This window comes from Schistocerca piceifrons, chromosome 7 (assembly GCF_021461385.2).
Source record: "Schistocerca piceifrons isolate TAMUIC-IGC-003096 chromosome 7, iqSchPice1.1, whole genome shotgun sequence".
NCBI lineage: Eukaryota > Metazoa > Arthropoda > Insecta > Orthoptera > Acrididae > Schistocerca > Schistocerca piceifrons.
The window spans coordinates 183980527-183999863 of NC_060144.1; the positions used below are offsets into that span (position 1 = coordinate 183980527).

General features: G+C 45.6%; 1 protein-coding gene across 1 annotated transcript in view; it reads left to right on the plus strand.

Moving 5' to 3' along the window:
* The window catches only part of LOC124805538 (lutropin-choriogonadotropic hormone receptor-like), an 860476-nt gene that overhangs the window by 798212 nt on the left and 42927 nt on the right, over positions 1-19337 (plus strand). Inside the window, exon 14 of the mRNA XM_047266106.1 lies at positions 9683-9877. Coding sequence (XP_047122062.1) covers positions 9683-9877 — 195 coding nt within the window. The remainder of the gene's footprint in view (positions 1-9682; positions 9878-19337) is intronic.

Consider the following 19337-nt stretch of genomic DNA (forward strand, 5'->3'; position numbering starts at 1 on the left):
GCATCCCGAGATTCTCTGGTTCAGATAAAAAGGGACATTCTTCCTGTGAAAACTATGCAACAGAGTCGCAATGTGGGCTCCTTGGGTATAAACCGGATTAATATGTCAACTTTCACGAGTTCTACTGAAATTCCGTCACGTTCCCGGGACAGGGATGTCCCGGATGGCCAGCAAATGTGAGTGAATGGATGAACACCTTGGCTATTAAGAACATGGCCTAACTAATGAAATTCAGTCTGAAAAACGGGGACCCTTCGAATCTCCAGGTGACAGTACTTGAAAAAGCATACGACTCCCCAATATCGTCCAAGCAATTTGAACAGAGTGGAACTTTAGCAGTAAGCTGTTCTAAGTAGCAGACTCCTCATCTAGCGGAATTTACAAATACGCATAGCGTAAGTCAATTTTTTAAACATAGCGGTCTGCACCAAGCCTGTCCAATTCCTCATGGCGAGGAATTCATAGCGGATTTAAAGTCAACACAAAGACAAAGTCTTCCATAAGGCTTTGGTAAGATGATTAAGGAAGAGCCCATTGACTAGACTGGATAGGAGCAACCTAACACCATTGTCTTGCCATTTTTTAATTAAGTGCACGAGAGATGGGACGCGCCCCAATGTTGCGCCTTGTCCTTCATTGTAACATGTGCACAAAACTATTTGTTCTGCCAAGTCCTTCAGAAAATAAATTAGGAAACTCTGAAGTCAACTGAGTAACACTGTCTTATGTGCTGAAAGCACAAACAGAAAGTACATTGCTCTGAATGCGAAGACCAGACAAATCAAATGTATCTAACCCAAAGAATTTTCACAGTCTCAAAACTGTAAATCTCACTTTTCTGTTGTGAGACTGGACTGTAGCAGGCAGACTGCATGTACCAAGCACTGAAATCTCCTGGCCGTTATACGCAGTAAGTTTTGTGCGAGATTTTGGCAACTGTGGCGAGCCCAGATGTTCATAAATGGCATGCTTAAGCAATGTAACGGAAGCGCCAGTGTCTAACTGAAGGCGCACACAGCATTCGACAATGACCAAGTTCACAAACAGTTTGTCTGACTGTCGTTGCACAGCCCTTGGGCGGGATGAGGGCACATCCTGAACTTGGCCATTACTAGTACCGGTAGCCGGTTTAGATAAAAGTACATTCACTGAGTGAGAAGGTTCAAAATGGCTCTGAGCACTATGGGACTCAACTGCTGAGGTCATTAGTCCCCTAGAACTTAGAACTAGTTAAACCTAACTAACCTAAGGACATCACAAACATCCATGCCCGAGGCAGGATTCGAACCTGCGACCGTAGCGGTCTTGCGGTTCCAGACTGCAGCGCCTTTAACCGCACGGCCACTTCGGCCGGCTGAGTGAGAAGGTTCCCTGCACTTAATAGAGCAAACGTGGGTAGAGTTCCTTGCCTGTTGCAAGCACGCAGACTGTACATGAGCTGACTCTCCACAAGCAAAGCAAGTCACGTTCAACGAAGAGCAATGTTGTCTTTAATGCATGGAAAAGCAATGGGGACGTGATTTCGCAGCAGACGCTTGTTTAGTCTGTCCACAGCACGGTGGCCTGTTTGCACGTGGTGGTCGGTCGCGAGGCCATACCTGTTTTTCACGTTTCATTACACTGCAAACGGGAGCTACCTCAAAGTTTTCCACAGCACTATCACACGAGCCCTAATCTTCAATAATCTGTAACACTTGTTTCAAAGTAAGATCAAAATGTTTGAGAATTAGTCCACGAATCCTACTGCCTGGCACATTGTACACAATTACATCACGAATCATTGTGTCGCTATAGTACTGCCCACAGCTACATTGAAAATGACTCTCTTTTTCAGACCCTAAAATTCGGTGACCCACTGATGGTATGCCTGCCCTGGCTTTTTCTGCAACCGAAAGAGCTTTTAACGAGCTGCAGCAACCTGTACCTGATTCTTGTAATAGTGAGGGCGGAAATTAAATCTTCAAAAAGTAACAAAAAAATGTTCTAATGTGTGTGAAATCTTACGGGACTCAACTGCTAAAGTCATCATCGCTAAGCTTACACACTATTTAACCTAAATTATCCTAAGTACAAACACACACACCCATGCCCGAAGGAGGACGAACCTCCGGCGGGACCAGCCGCACAGTCCACGAGTGCAGCGCACTAGACCGATCGGCTAATCCAGCACGGCCAAAAACTAACAAAAAAAGGGCTCTGAGCACTATGGGACTTAACATCTATGGTCATCAGTCCCCTAGAACTTAGAACTACTTAAACCTAACTAACGTAAGGACATCACACAATACCCAGTCATCACGAGGCAGAGAAAACAAAAACTAACAGCTCCGGCCTACTAGTGGGGAATAACTTCTGAGCGAGGCGGTAAACTGTTGTTGCTCGCCTTTGACAAGAAGTAGGAAAGTTTCACAGTACCTTGCACTTGATATGAAGCACAATGAGCATCGTACAGAGCGCAGTACTCGTTCCACACCTCTTGTTGGTCATTGAAAGCTCGGAACAGTGGAATGCATTGAGGCAGTGATGTAGACGTGGATGGCTTTTGTGGCGGAGTTGATGTAGCAGTGGCCTGTCCATTAATTAGATGCTGGACTGCGTCATCACTGCAGCATTTTGCAATTCTGAAACTGAATAAACTGCATTAGATCAAAGTCAGCAGCAGGTGTAGGCGCAGTTGGTGTAGGCGGCAGGTTAGAAGCCATTTTAATGAGAGGAGCGCCGCAACTATACAATTAGAACCAATGCAAATACACAAATAGCGCAAGCATTGCTGCTAGTCTGCAAGAAAGAACACATCTAGTAGCTCCTCCGAAAGAACAGAGAGATATATTAGTGACGTGCTCTGACAGAGCGGCGAAGAGTGAAGGAAGCGTTGGTTCTGTATTACTGATCGCCGGACGTTTTTTCGGCTACTGTGGGAGTCAGCACCGACATAAACAAGGAAGGGTAGAAGTTGCGATAGCCAATGACAGAAATCCAAAGTAATATGTACATTAAACATTTAAATTAATAGAACTCTTTATTTCTAAAAAGGAAAGAGACATAACTTCTCGTTATGAAGTGGCTTCCTGTGCTTCCTATGCCTCCTACATACAGTTACTTTTCACTGTTACTACTCGCAGAACGCAGGTTAAGTATCGTCTTCCTATTACTCAGTACTGATGCTCTCGAAGTCTGCTACCGAACTGGGCTGACCAGCTTTTTTTTTTTTTTTCTTTATTCTTATTTCACTCCCCAAAATGGGGTGGGCTGGCAGTGGCACAATACGCCGCTCTTCAGGCAAGAGAGTTACAGAACCAACATAGTGACATGAGAAAAGAACACATAACAGAGAATGATACAAAGTGATGAAAAATAAAAAACAAAAACAAAAAATAGATGAGTATAAACTGCAGATTTAAAAACAACATAGACGAGAGCCACACACACATGCGAAAAATGAACACTGTGAGTCGACACAAAAAAACAAAGAAACACCCGTGGGAACACAAATGGATGATGCTGGCGACACTCTTGGTGCTGATGGAATGTAGCACTGCACATGGCACTGGAGTAACACTGACATCACAAAGAAAACGTTAAATATCATTGCACTGGAGAGGACCTACCACCAGGTGAAGGGAGGAGGGGGGAAGAAAAGGTAGGGGTGAGAGATGGTAGGGGCAAATCCAGGACGGGGGAAGGAGGGGGGCAGTGGAGGGGAGAAGTAAAGAAGCTAGAAGCCTGGGAGGGGGGGCTAAAAAGGAGAAGAAAGTTTTCAGCAGGGGAAAAGGAGGAAGAAAGGAAGGGAGAGAGGGAGCCCTGAAGAGGGTGAGGGGAAGGAGGAGGGATTAGATCTGGTAGAAGGGGTAGATGGAAGGCATGAGGACATCATCCGGAAGGGGGAGTTGGCAGAAGCCACCTTGGGCAAGGGTATGGAGTGTATGGAGATGGAGACCAGGCGAGACACTGTGGTGCAGGCGTGGCAGTAGGCTAGGGTGGGAGAGGATGGGGGAAACCAAAGGATGGGGGGGATCCAGTTTGTAGGACATGTATAGGATCTGTATTTGTTCTAGGAACAGGAGGAGATGGGGGAAGGGAATCAGATCATAAAGGATCCATGTGGGGGATGGATACGATAAGTGAGGCTGAGTGCATGGCGCTCAAGGGTTTGGAGGGAGTTGTAGTAGATTGGGGAGGGGACAGAGATCCAAGGGGGTGGGCATAACATAGGATGGGGTGGATTGGGGACTTACAGGTATGTAGGATAGTGGAAGGGTCTAATCCCCTTGTTCGACCAGAGAGGAGTTTGAGGAGACATAGACAGTTACATACCTTGGCTTGGACTGTAAGGAGATGGGGGGGTCCAGAAAAGGCGGCGGTCGAAGGTGATGCCAAGGTACTTGAGGGTGGGAGTGAGGGCAATGGGGCGGCCGTAGATGGCGAGGTAGAAATCTAGGAGGCGGAAGGAGGGGATGGCCGATCAGCGATGGGCGGCTGGTTAAATCAGCGCTGACATGGAGCGCTGAACTCTGTCTTCCTGGATGTATGGTGCTTCCACTCTTCCCATTGGTGAGCAGGTCAGCGCCTTCTTGATGATGTTTCGCGGCGCTACGCTGGTTGGTGTGCAGCTGATGCTTTATTACTGCACACTCAACAATATCGAAATTTTACGACAATAACAGCGATAGAGATGGAAGAAATACTGTTTATAATTTAACCCAAAATTGCTGATATGGGTACAATTTTGCATAAACCCATTATTGTTAAATACAGACTGTTTGTGACAGTAGTATTTCTAATATCCGCTACGTTTATTCTGTTTAATATCAGGTAACGTAACAATTACGATGAAATAACGTTACACCAATTTCATATTGGTACCCACATTGGGCGGATATCTCTTAAATGAATAATTTCTATACATACGTTTATCTGAACGTATTTTGTACCTATTGACTTTTAAGGACCTACTCGTAAATTCCTAAAGGTCTGTTTCTCAACACCGTTTGCAAATTCCAAAACGATGACTTTCGAATACAACTTCACTTGTTTCTCTACATCAGTTAATCTATGTTATAAAATTACTTTCTATGTTATAAAATTCCTTGAATTTAGGATATTCTGGTAAATTAGTTCTGTGGAGGTGTTAAAAACAATAGCCGTTTCAGCCAAGAGACTTTGTTTCTTATCTCTGCTGGCATAGCCCAGTAACAGTACATTCCATACCGCTGGCTTTTTCTCGTAAAAGCTAGTAAAATGCGCCACTTCATCATGAGTCCATTTCATGGCAGCTTTCTTCATTTTTTCCTATCAATCCGTTAACAATCACTCACAGTGTTCATCCACAGCGCCAGTAGACTCAACTGTCCCGACAACGATGGTACGCGTTTACAGAGGGACTCGATGCAGTGTTGCCTCGAGATGACTGCGCGTTTGTGTTGTACCCATCATTTCGTCATCATTCATGAAAGTGGCAAGACTGGACTGAGCAAAGGTTGGGAATTTGTACGGGCGCTGATAACCGCGCAGTTGAGCGCCCCACAAACCAAACATCATGATCATCATCATCATCATCGATGCAGTGTTGATGTGGCGCAGTGGCAGTGTGCCTTCTGCAGTGGTGAGGTGAGCACGCGTTAGCTTGCGTATCGCCTGTTCTGCTGCTTGCGAGCGAGCGCGCGTTGTTTTACTTCCGCGTGACGGCTTGGTTTAAGTGTCCGACTTCATTGACCATACTGGTGTTTTCCTACCGCCAAGCCATGATGAAATTAAATTTTCCTTTGGATCATGAACGACCAAAGGCGTATGAAGTAGAATGATTTATACGCGACAAAATGTGTCTCCCAGCGAAAGATGTTCTCGAGAAACATTTTTCGATGCTCGGTACTACTGTGTACATAGAGCTCGTGAATGAGGAGCTGTGCGCCGACGTTGTGCGGCGCCACGATACTCAGATCGCCATATGGGGGTTGTCGTGGTTGATCACGCTGATTTCGGCCTCCGAACCTTGAGGGTTTCCGAGTTCCCGTTTGAGGTGCTGTCAGATGTCGTGGTGTCTACCTTTAAACCTTACAGCAACGTAGTTAGTCACGTTGCTGACACGCGGACGACGTTCGAAAAGCACCTTGTCCTCAATGGTCTCCGTCAGATAACAAAATGGCTCTGGGCACTATGGGACTTAACATCTATGGTCATCAGTCCCCTAGAACTTAGAACTACTTAAACCTAAGTAACCTAAGGACATCACACAACACCCAGTCATCACGGTCAGATAAAAGTTGAACTGAGGAAACACATGGCTCCCTACTTGGTAATTGCCAGCTACAGGGCTGTCGTTATGTACGACGGCGAACCGCGCACTTGTTCAGGTTATCATCATCTTTAAATCATTTAATGACATTGGGCCTCTCCTTAGACCTCCCAGTCGGCGACACTCTCTCAATGCACCACTTTTAATTGCTGTCAGTCACGTAAAACAGTTTCACTAAAAGCGCACGTTCCGTCATCTCTAAAGTTTTACTGTTAACCCACGTTATAACTTGTCAAATAACAGCGTGGATGTTATACCGTCATATAAACAATGTACAGCGCCGAATTTGCACCTGGTGGCCAAACTGGGCACTAATTTTCCAGCGTAAATTGGCTCCGCATTAACGTATTGGCATATTTACAGAATTTCGTTGTCATACGATAAAAACAGTGCACCTCCGTGACTAGCTGCTCTTTAATCGTAACAATTAATTAATGAAACAAGTTAAGAGCCTTGAGGAAAATAGCTTTTTTTAATGCGAAATAGGCTCTGTTTCATTTCATAAGAACTCTCATTTGAGTGGATGACAGTCGATGCCAGATATTTAAACAGCTCCATTGTCTCAGAAGTATAGTCACCCAATGTTACTGAGAGTAGCATGTTCTCCTCGCACACTTTCCCAGCAGCCATATATTTTGTTGTGAATTGGCAGGAGCCAATTCACGGAGTTTGGAGGAAGCCGAAATGCACGCGCTTAAGCTCACGCAGACTGGCGTGAGGTCTGGAACAATTAAAGAAGTTTATAGTAGCAAATAAAGTACGTAGATGATGTAATACTTAACTTTAATCCATAATTGGAGAACATCGCTCTTGTTGATACATGAATTATAATCTCAATATAAACTGGTAATGGCGCCTTGCTAGGTCGTAGCAAATGACGTAGCTGAAGGCTATGCTAACTATCGTCTCGGCAAATGAGAGCGTATTTGTCAGTGAACCATTCCTAGCAACGTCGTCTGTACAACTGGGGCGAGTGCTAGGAAGTCTCTCTAGACCTGCCGTGTGGCGGCGCTCGGTCTGCAATCACTGCCAGTGGCGACACGCGGGTCCGACGTATACTAACGGACCACGGCCGATTTAAAGGCTACCACCTAGCAAGTGTGGTATCTGGCGGTGACACCACATATTTCATTATATTTTCTGGTTGATATTCCGTCCAATACTCCTATTGGCCAGCTCAAGTGTGATGAATGTCTCCTCCATTCGCTTCCTAGCTCTTGTGACCGTAGCCGCGTGGGGTAGCCGCGCGGTCTCGGGCGTCTCGTCACGGTCCGCGCGGCTGCCCCGTCGGGGATTCGACTTCTCCCTTGGGCATGGGTGTGTGTGTTCTCCTTAGCGTAAGTTAGATTAAATAGTGCGTAAGCTTAGGGACCGATGACCTCAGCAGTTTGGTCACATAAGACCCTGCCACAAATTTCCAATGTCGTTGTGACCGCATCTATGTCATCAGCATACGTTAGTATCTGCGTTGTTTTATAAAAGATCGTTCCCCTGCACGGTAGGTTAGGGTTCCTCATGGCCTTCTCCAAAGCAACACTAACAAGGAGACACACCAGCGCAACTTTTGTATCTAGATGATCAGAGACCATGCGTAACGTTCTTACGCTACTCTGTACCTCATTCATCGTCATTCTCGAAAACCTTAACAATTTTAATAAGAGTTCCTAGTTCAGTCAGAGGTCTGTGCAGTTGCTTTCTGTGTGTGCTGTCATATGCTGGTTTGTAGTCAATGAAGAGGTGACACGTGTCCAGGCCGAATTCAGCTGTCTTCTCTAAAATTTGCCTTGGGAAGAAGATCTGATCTATAGTTGATTTTTCCGAGAGAAATCCACACTGATATGAACCAGACTCTCTCTGAACGGAAGCTAACATTCAAATAGCATATTCGTGAATATCCCAAGTTTAGCAACGTAAATGAGGGGAAAAGTGGGTAAAGGAAACACTTGCAACACAGAGACTATTCGGAGACGTATAGATCACGTGACGAAGTCTCGGCAACTGACCAGCGTAGTCCAATGACGATGAGAGAGAGAGTAAAAGAAAATTACAAGTGCGTTACGAATAAAATATGTGGACTAATTATGCAACTACGCGTTCAGTTGTAGGAGTGACGGGGCTGTACAAATATTAATTAAAAATATGATTCAATCTGATTTTTTATACATCAAAAGTCATTTTCACAAGCCAAATGAAGCTACTGCAAGCCTGCCTAAGTAGAGAAAAATCGAATTGTGACTCTGGGCGATTTTCATGACCACCAGTCATTTAATTAATAAAATATTCAAGATGGCGTACATGTGCAAAAGTTCCAGTGGCTGTTAGTTTCAAATTCAAGCCAAGGAAGGACACTGGCCCTCCTGCTGTCAGAGAACTGGCACCACCTTAGGACCATCAGCCATGGGCAGGCCGAAATGCCCCGCAGCAGAAAGCCATAGTAAAATCTGCATTGCCACCACCAGTCAAATTGGTAAAGGAATCTTTTTCTATCGGAGGAAGGACATAGTTGTGGGGGATCCAAGGGAACAAAACCACTGAGAGATGCCCTCTGAGCCTGAGGTCGTTTCTTTTCTTGATACATCGCTTAGAGATCAGCAGCAGCACAGTAATTGCCACCGTTTTCCCGATACGTGTACTGGTTTCGACCACCTTGGAAGCAAGCATGCACTGTTACTTTCAGCTTTTATCAAGAGATTCGAGGAGGAACGCTTATAGCAAGTGCGGCTGTGATTAAGATGCAAATACTCGATTTGCATCGTAAAAAAGCAGCACTGTGGATCCGTCATGTTAGAGCTGTAAGGTTTGTCGCGATGGCCCTGTCTGCATGCTTACATCACGTATTACTCATGGTCAGTTAGGTTCGTTTGTGATTCTAAATTCCGGAGAGCCATCTCCGGTTTCTGGGTCAGTACCCTCTCTAGGGGCAGCACTGGTTATCATTATTTCTCAAGTGTTTCTAATTCTTTTCATTTACTTTTGGCTTAGCCCCTAGCAAGCCTGCGGATCGTCATGTAATCCAAATCTGTGGACTGGCAAGTTCCCACATTTTTTGTAATGAGACTGCCTCGGATTTCTACGTGTTATCAAGAATATAACTGCTTTAACTGTATCTGTCTGTGACTTGTCTGTAGTCTGTCCCTGATCCCTTCATTAATAAAATATTTTAACTCGGCAGTCGGATACCCTGCAGTAAGAGATGTTCGATTCCTCCACGGTCCTAGGAGCTAAAGACTATCAGGTGAGATCATTTTAGTCTGATGGTATGACAAACGCTTTTCTTAATCCACAATAGTCCACCATCTACACTTTGCTGTGCGCAAGGACATGGATGTTTCCGATCCAGTGGGAGACAATCCCGGTGACGTCACGTGCGATGTGTGCTGTGTCCCGCAGGTCCGTTCCTGCCGTGCCAGGACCTTTTCGACTGGTGGACGCTGCGCTGCGGCGTGTGGGTGGTCTTCCTGCTGGCCATGCTTGGTAACGGTACAGTCGTCTTCGTGCTCGTCTTCTCCAGGAGCAAGATGGACGTGCCGCGCTTCCTCGTCTGCAACCTCGCCGCCGCCGACTTCTTCATGGGAGTCTACCTAGGTGAGTGCCAGTTTTCCCTAAATTTCGATCGAAGGCGGGACCATTGAACTGGAATCTTGGGTAAACCAGACAAAGGGGCACTAAATAATCAGCGTGAATTTAACTTTTAGTCTTCGCGTAATTCAGATGGAGTGATGAAGGGCAGCGGCGAAAACTTTAAACTTAAAAAGCTCCAGCAGGGTCGCAACACAGACAGTCCAAAATCGATAGGGGTCGGTTGAACCCATCGATACCAGTCGTCGGCTTTGAGCTGTGAAATAATGATGTTATATCGTATGATGCCACACGTGCGAAAGCAGAGAAAAAACAGAACTTTGGCAGTATTTACCGGGTGATCAAAAAGTCAGTATAAATTTGAAAACTAAATAAACCACGGAATAATGTACACTCCTGGAAATTGAAATAAGAACACCGTGAATTCATTGTCCCAGGAAGGGGAAACTTTATTGACACATTCCTGGGGTCAGATACATCACATGATCACACTGACAGAACCACAGGCACATAGACACAGGCAACAGAGCATGCACAATGTCGGCACTAGTACAGTGTATATCCACCTTTCGCAGCAATGCAGGCTGCTATTCTCCCATGGAGACGATCGTAGAGATGCTGGATGTAGTCCTGTGGAACGGCTTGCCATGCCATTTCCACCTCGCGCCTCAGTTGGACCAGCGTTCGTGCTGGACGTGCAGACCGCGTGAGACGACGCTTCATCCAGTCCCAAACATGCTCAATGGGGGACAGATCCGGAGGTCTTGCTGGCCAGGGTAGCTGACTTACACCTTCTAGAGCACGTTGGGTGGCATGGGATACATGCGGACGTGCATTGTCCTGTTGGAACAGCAAGTTCCCTTGCCGGTCTAGGAATGGTAGAACGATGGGTTCGATGACGGTTAGGGTGTACCGTGCACTATTCAGTGTCCCCTCGACGATCACCAGTGGTGTACGGCCAGTGTAGGAGATCGCTCCCCACACCATGATGCCGGGTGTTGGCCCTGTGTGCCTCGGTCGTATGCAGTCCTGATTGTGGCGCTCACCTGCACGGCGCCAAACACGCATACGACCATCATTGGCACCAAGGCAGAAGCGACTCTCATCGCTGAAGACGACACGTCTCCATTCGTCCCTCCATTCACGCCTGTCGCGACACCACTGGAGGCGGGCTGCACGATGTTGGGGCGTGAGCGGAAGACGGCCTAACGGTGTGCGGGACCGTAGCCCAGCTTCATGGAGACGGTTGCGAATGGTCCTCGCCGATACCTCAGGAGCAACAGTGTCCCTAATTTGCTGGGAAGTGGCGGTGCGGTCCCCTACGGCACTGCATAGGATCCTACGGTCTTGGCGTGCATCCGTGCGTCGCTGCGGTCCGGTCCCAGGTCGACGGGCACGTGCATCTTCCGCCGACCACTGGCGACAACATCGATGTACTGTGGAGACCTCACGCCCCACGTGTTGAGCAATTCGGCGGTACGTCCACCCGGCCTCCCGCATGCCCACTATACACCCTCGCTCAAAGTCCGTCAACTGCACATACGGTTCACGTCCACGCTGTCGCGGCATGCTACCAGTGTTAAAGACTGCGATGGAGCTCCGTATGCCACGGCAAACTGGCTGACACTGACGGCGGCGGTGCACAAATGCTGCGCAGCTAGCGCCATTCGACGGCCAACACCGCGGTTCCTGGTGTGTCCGCTGTGCCGTGCGTGTGATCATTGCTTGTACAGCCCTCTCGCAGTGTCCGGAGCAAGTATGGTGGGTCTGACACACCGGTGTCAATGTGTTCTTTTTTCCATTTCCAGGAGTGTAGATACAGAGGTAAAAATTGACACACATACTTGGAATGACATGGGGTTTTATTACAACAACAAAAAAACATATTGCAAGACGCGTGAAATATCTCTTGCGCGCGTCGTTTGGTGATGATCGTGTGCTCAGCCGCCAGTTTCGTCATGCTTGGCCTCCCAGGTCCCCAGACCTCAGTCCGTGCGATTATTGGCTTTGGGGTTACCTGAAGTCGCAAGTGTATCGTGATCGACCGACATCTGTAGGGATGCTGAAAAACAACATCCGACGCCAATGCCTCTCCATAAATCCGGACATGCTTTACAGTGCTGTTCACAACATTATTCCTCGACTACAGTTATTGTTGAGGAATGATGGTGGACATATTGAGCATTTCCTGTAAAGAACATCATATTTTCTTTGTCTTACTTTGGTATGCTAATTATTGCTATTCTGATCAGATGAAGCGCCATCTGTCGGACATTGTTTGAACTTTTGTATTTGTTTGGTTCTAATAAAACACTGTGTCATTCCAAGCATGTGTGTCAATTTGTACCTCTCTATCTACATTATTCCGTGATTTACTCAGTTTTCAAATTTATACTGACTTTTTGATCACCTGGTATATTGGAATGTGGGCTGTGGTCCCTGACCCATCTTTAGCGTAGCCCGAGGTCTAGGTTAAATTGAAAGGTAACAGTTTGGTTGTGAGTTACCGAAACCAATAAATGCGATGCCATGAGAATAACTATGATGTTTGTTATGGTGTGTATTTTAGGAATATTGGATTTCAGTGAATGTTTTTTCGTCATTTTGATGACACCTCGCTTCAAAGCAGAGGAATACTATCGGTAAGTTGAATATTTCCCTCTGATAGGCCTCGCCTCTGTTAACGGGAAGAGTTACTGAATGTCCGAAGATGTGATGGTAGCGCTAGATCCTTTATGTTGTATTTCTGCCACCTGATGCAATTAAAACTAAAACTTAATCAGATTTCTTTCACTCCTTTTATTCAATGATGTTAAGCGCTCTGATGCCATTTAGCAGTCACACAATCTCGTCTTTTTTCTTAACGATTACTAGGACATTATTGTACCCACCAACTCTTGCTTCAGTAAGTTCCCACAGAATAAATTTTTCCAGCACTTTTACTACAGCCTGTCTCCTCCCCGTAGAAATGGAGTATGGCTAGGTGAGTATAAATACGGGATCATTTGGTTCCCCTTTTAAGTGGCTGTCGTTAACTATGACTTGTTTCATTTTGTATGATATATCTTTCCTATTTTTCCACAATATATTTCCTATGACATTATTCTATTTATCCAAAATCCCTTTATTTGAGCTTTGCCCCCATATTCAGTGCATCTATAGAATTATCAACAGTAATGCGGAAGACTCCGGCGAGGACATTATATCGACGTAGCTACCAAATATTGCCAATATTCAATGTCTTATGGAAGTATCTCAGCCTTAAAGACTATTTTTTACAATCCTCTGCTCTCATTGTGCATAACTTGGCACCACAAGAGATCCTATAGGATTTCAAAGTTATGTATATTTCAGTTATTAAGATTACGTAGTGTAAGTAAATTTAATAATGTGTTACCTTTTGGCAGCTGTCTGATTGTGTTTATTGGCCACCTGCACAACCAACACAGCACATACAATTGTTTCAAGATCATGCAAGATACTACTTCGCAAGGAAAGGGCAAAAGCTTCCTACATAGCCGAGAAATTTTACGATATAGATACGCTTACAGTGCGGATCTTAGTAACAGCAGTGAACACATTTGCATGACTCCTTCACGAGGCACCCTTCATATGCTTTTGTTGGCTTCTCAGGACTCGAAACATCCACCTAGTGCAGGCCGAAGTGGCCGTGCGGTTAAAGGCGCTGCAGTCTGGAACCGCAAGACCGCTACGGTCGCAGGTTCGAATCCTGCCTCGGGCATGGATGTTTGTGATGTCCTTAGGTTAGTTAGGTTTAACTAGTTCTAAGTTCTAGGGGGCTAATGACCTCCGCAGTTGAGTCCCATAGTGCTCAGAGCCATTTGAACCATCCACCTAGTGAAAAATACTAAATCATTTTTCACCACTTATCGAAATGATCTCCTACGTTGTCCCTGTACATCTTCCATTTTCTTGGTGAATGTTCAGCGAAGTGTTTTTCAGAGCAACTTCTGTAGTATTCAGACCACCAGAGCTCTTTCCAAAGCTGCAGATATATTTCTGTACAGTGTAAACACAGAGTTCTGAATTCTGAACAGTGGAACATTTGTATGATGGTACATCCCGATTGCACGTACATGCTGACAACATTTTTCAGTCTATTATGTCTACAATAGTTATCATAATTTTTGTAATTTCTGAACGTCACTAGACAGCACTGCACCCTGCCCGCACTACACACTTCTACATTTTGTGAGCAATGTTGTTGAAGCATACAAGCTGGAACCCACAAGGTTGGCAAGTCGGATACGAATCAGTGCTTCCAAATGTGTGAGAGTGCATCTTCCACACCATGGCTGCTCACTGAGTGGCCTACAGTCGGTTGTGAAGTGAGAAACAGACCACCAGTACAGCGCAAGGCTGCAGGTGTTGGAGTGCTTTACTGAGTAATGTGTTCGTTAAGAGATAATTTGTGAACTGCACAATTAACTAAATGATAAAGTGCTTCTTGGTTATATTCTGTGACAGTGATGTTAATGTTCAAACTGTGCACACCTCTGAAAATTTTGTCATGATTTGTGCCTGTTGGACGCACGTATGAAAGTAGAGCGAACACTGAGTGCAAACGTTGATAGTGGTGATAGTGCTGATAGTGGTGCACCTGCTGGGAAGCATGTTTAATTTAATACATTGCCCGGAGGACAAGGACATGGAACTGATATAAAAATATAAATAGTAAGTGGTCGAAGTGGACATCGTGCATAAGAACTTATGATTTCAGTATATAATTGACTGATTTATAATAATTGTTTGTCACGCATATCTCAGGGATATGACTTGTTACTTTGCGCTGTCTTGTCACAGAAACGTCTGTAGTCCACACCCAATCTTGAAATAACTACAACTATACTGAAGCACCAAAGAAACTGTATAGGCAGGCGTATTCAAATACAGAGATATGTAAACAGGCAAGCCTATATAAGACAGCAAGTGTCTGGCGCAGTTGTTAGAGCAGTTACTGCTGCTATAATGGCAGGTTATCAAGATTTAAGTGAATCTGAACGTGGTGTGATAGTCGGCGCTCGGCCGATGGGACACAGCATGTCCGAGGTAGATATAAAGTGAGGATTTTCACGTACGACCATTTCACGAGTGTACCGTGAATATCAGGAATCCGGTAAAACATCAAATCTCCGACATCGCTACGGCTGGATAAAGATCCTGCAAGAACGAGACCAATGGCGATTGAAGAGAATCGTTCAATGTGACAGATGTGCAACCCTTCTGCAAATTGCTGCAGATTTCAGTGCTGGACCGTCAACAAGTGTCAGCGTGCGAACCATTCTACTAAACATTTTCGATATAGGCTTTCGGAGCCGAAAGCCCACTCGTGTACCATTGATGACTGCACGACACAGCTTTACGTCTCACCTGGCGCCGTCAGCGCCAACATTGGACTGTTGATGACTGGAAACATGTTGCGTGGTCGGACGAGTCTCTTTACAAATTGTATCGAGCGTATGGACGTGTACGGCTATGGAGAAATCCTCGTGAATCGATGGACCCTGCATGTCCGCAGGGGAATGCTCAAGCTGGGGAGACTCTATAATGATGTGAGGCGTGTGCAGTTGGAATGATATGGGGCCCTTGGTACGTCTAGATACGGCTCTGACAGGTGACACGGACGTAAGCATCCTGTGTGATCAGCTGCTTCCAGTCATGTCCATTGTGCATTCCGACTGAGTTGGACAATTCCAGCAGGACAGTTCCACGCCCCACAAGTCCATAATTCCTACAGAGTGGCTCCAGGAGCATTTTTCTGAGTTTAAACACTTCCGATGGCCACCAAACATCCCAGACGTGGACATTATTGAGATTATCTGGGATGCCTTGTAACGTGCTGTGTGCTATTCAGAAGAGATCTCCACCCCTTCGCACTCTTACGGAATTATGGCCAGCCCTGCAGGATTCACGGTGTCTATTCCCTCCAGACATTATTCGAGTCCTTGTCACGTCGTGTTGCGGCACTTGTATGTGCTTGCGGGGGCCCTACACGATATTAGACAGATGTACCAGTTTCTTTGACTCTTCAGTATGTTATGTCCAAAAGTTATTCAATTCGTAGTGTCATCATAATAATGTATACGTACTGACTGCTTGTGCTGCAGTGACGAACGTCTTCTTTACGTCTTTAGGCTTTCAACTAGTTTTATGTTCACCCATTTAATGCTATTTGTACTGATCTTTTGATTCTTACATAAATGCTTGAAGCAACAGCATTTACAATCTTTCCTGAATACTTTAGTCTTTGTTTGTGCTTTTTATAATTCTCCTCTACAACATCAAGTTTGTTGGTCCCGAACGTCGTAGCATACGTACTATAATGTTCCTAGAAGGTGTCTTAACGACTACACCTGGTAGAAGTTCAAAATGGTTCTTTATTTCTTTCATGGGGTTACACTAAGAACGAAGATTACACAGAAACTTCATTGCGCTCCTCCTGCGGGATGACACATACACTAACAATTTGGACCGTGGCTAGTGCCCAAGAGTCTGCCAGAAAATAAACAATCAACATAGATAGTGCTATGAACGAAGATTTACTTCAGATGGTCGCCTACTTCGCTGGCCCGCCGACGAGAGCTATTGATGCTGTAGTGCAACGGGTGCATGAGGTGGCCAGCTCTCGCTGGCGGGAGCTGCCCGTTGTTGAAGCTGTGTCTGTTTAAATATCCGGACTTCCGGAAGAGATGTGCTGCCCTCTCTGCACGCGTGACCGGCGGGGGCGTGGCTAGGCGGTACTGCAGCTATCTTTGGCTGCGGCTGGTAAGGCTTCTCGCTCTCGGTATGCTTCCTGGTGACTTGTCAGTAACTAATATGGCGTCCGGCGATTTCGCGGCCGCGTGTATGAGCGGCGCCGTTCCTTGCCTGTGCAGTGTAGATGTCGTGCGGGTTGCAGATGGTGCCCCTGGGTACCATAGCACCTATGTTCCACTTCCTGTTTTTCTACCGAGTCTCCCATAGACTACTTTTGTTACCTAAACTTGAAGTAGTACAGTTTAACTTCATCTGCCCACTTAATTTTTAATGTTTTTCTGCACCGCCACATAATAAATGCTTTCAGTTTCATCTTCTCCAGATTTCTGGTGATCAGTGTTTCATTTTCATAAAATGCTATGCTCCGAACGTATAATTTCAGGAACTTCTTCCTAATTCCCATCACCATCGATTGGCTGAAAGCTGATTGCATTCTATCTCAGTCGATTTCTTTTACTCAAGACATCTTTTTTTGCTTTCAGCATTTGTTTGTAATCTAACTTACTAGGTACGACAATTCCTTCGCTTCTTTAATAGCTCTGTTGTTCCCAGTTTCTGGTAATTACTGCAAAACGAAAACCCAGCGACTCAATTATTCCTGGCAGTTGGTAGGTTCTTTAATAAAAGGAGGATTGTAACTGTTTGGAAACCCAGAGAAAGTGCCTTCGTGCTGTTGGTTGGGCAGTCAAGTCATTGACTTGAGCTTGATCTCTCAAATGGGTTGAATGGTAATGCTGTCATAGCTGTGTTGGGTGTTTGTACAATGGGCGAGTCCCCAGAGCTTTTGCTACGGTGGATAGATGTATCTGCGCTCTCACTCAAACTGTTCCCTGTGCCTGATGTACCTAGAAATGAACCTTTTCTCTTCTCTGCTTGCACTCCTTCTGGTTCCTTACAGATGAGTGTGTCAGCTATGCCCCAGTTCCAGTGGTTAACCATTCCGTGTGCTAAAAGGCGTTTGTATTTTAGGCATGCAATTGTCAATACTGACCCTATACTTTCACAAATCCTGCGCTCATTCAGACTTACTGGCCAAGATACATACATCAAAACTAAAGGAGTTTCGGGTGACATTCCTGTACATGTTCTGACTTCGCTGCACAACAAAAGCTTTTGCCTGGCTGTGATTGCACAAAGAATGAACACTGTGAACTACAAGGGGTGGACAAGAATATGGAAATACCAAAAAACACAACAGATTACCCTGTCTAATACGACGTAGAAATAACTCTGGCATTCCAAGGAGCTTCCAGTCATCCCGGAATGGATAAATACATACTTGTCCTGTATGGTTTTCAAGGCTATCTTACATCATTCTTCCTGCAAAATAGTGGCAATTTCAGGTAACAGTGCTGGAAGTGGATAGCCATCAAGCGCCCTACTCTGCAAAGTAGATCGCGAAGGGTCAATAATATCAAGGTCTGGTGACTCCGGTGGCCAGCTGAGACGCTACAATATTCATCCTCCTGGTAACGAAATCAGTCCTTGACGATGCGAGTTGTGCGAACAGGGGCCCTGTCGCCTTGGAATACAGCATCACCATTGGAGAAAACACATTGTACCACGTTATGACCTATCCAGCCAAAATGGTCACTTAATCCATGGCAGTAATACGACCTTGTAGAGTACCCATGGCGCCCATGAAATATCTCGATATGGCTGCTGAAATCATCACCGAACCCCCGCCATATTTCATTCTTCGGACGTAAACTAGGCCACAACGTGGAAAGAGTGTCGAACAATATTCATCCGACCAAATGACTTTTTTTCATTGCTCTAGTACAGGTTTTATGGCTTGGGCACCACATTGTCCTGTTATGAGCATTTGCTTCACAGATTAGTGGTTTTGGAATTCCGGGGCCGGCCGTGGTGGCCAAGCGGTTAAAGGCGCTACAGTCTGGAACCGCGCGGCCGCTACGGTCGCAGGTTCGAATCCTGCCTCGGGCATGGATGTGTGTGATGTCCTTAGGTTAGTTAGGTTTAAGTAGTTCTAAGTTCTAGGGGACTGATGACCTTAGAAGTTAAGTCCCATAGTGCTCAGAGCCATTTGAGCCATTTTTTTTTTTGAATTCCGGGTCATCCTGCAGTTCCCTGCTTGTGGAGTTACTTTCGTGTTGTTTTCGTGCTGACGGTTGGCGACTACGACATTCACTTCTGCGGTGATTTTTGCAGCTGTCACCCTCTTATTTTTCGTCACAATCCTCTTCAATGATCATCTGTCTCGATCACTCAACACACACTTTCGTCCGCGTTGTGACTTCGCGGATGATGATATCCAGTTTCCCTGTATGTGGTAATAATCCTCGATTCTGTGCTTCTTGACACACCAAACACTTTGGCTACTTTGGTTACAGAAGCACACACTATACGAGCATCAACAATTTCCCCATGTTCGAGTTCACTTAGCTCTGACATGATGTAGTCACAACTACACGGAACACCGTTCTGATTACGATGACTCTTGCAATGTATTAAGAGCATTATACAAGTCCCGTTCGTGGTCAAAAACAACAGTGCAGCCTAAAGGCTTGGCTAGTATCTGCATTTATATTGAAACATGTGTTTACTGTGGTGTTTTCCCTATAGTCTAAGTTGTTGTGTTAAGCCCAAGTCGTTATGCTATCAGAAAAACATCAAACACAGGCTGAACACGCGGAGTTAGTCGTCAACAAAATGGTAGCCAGTGAGT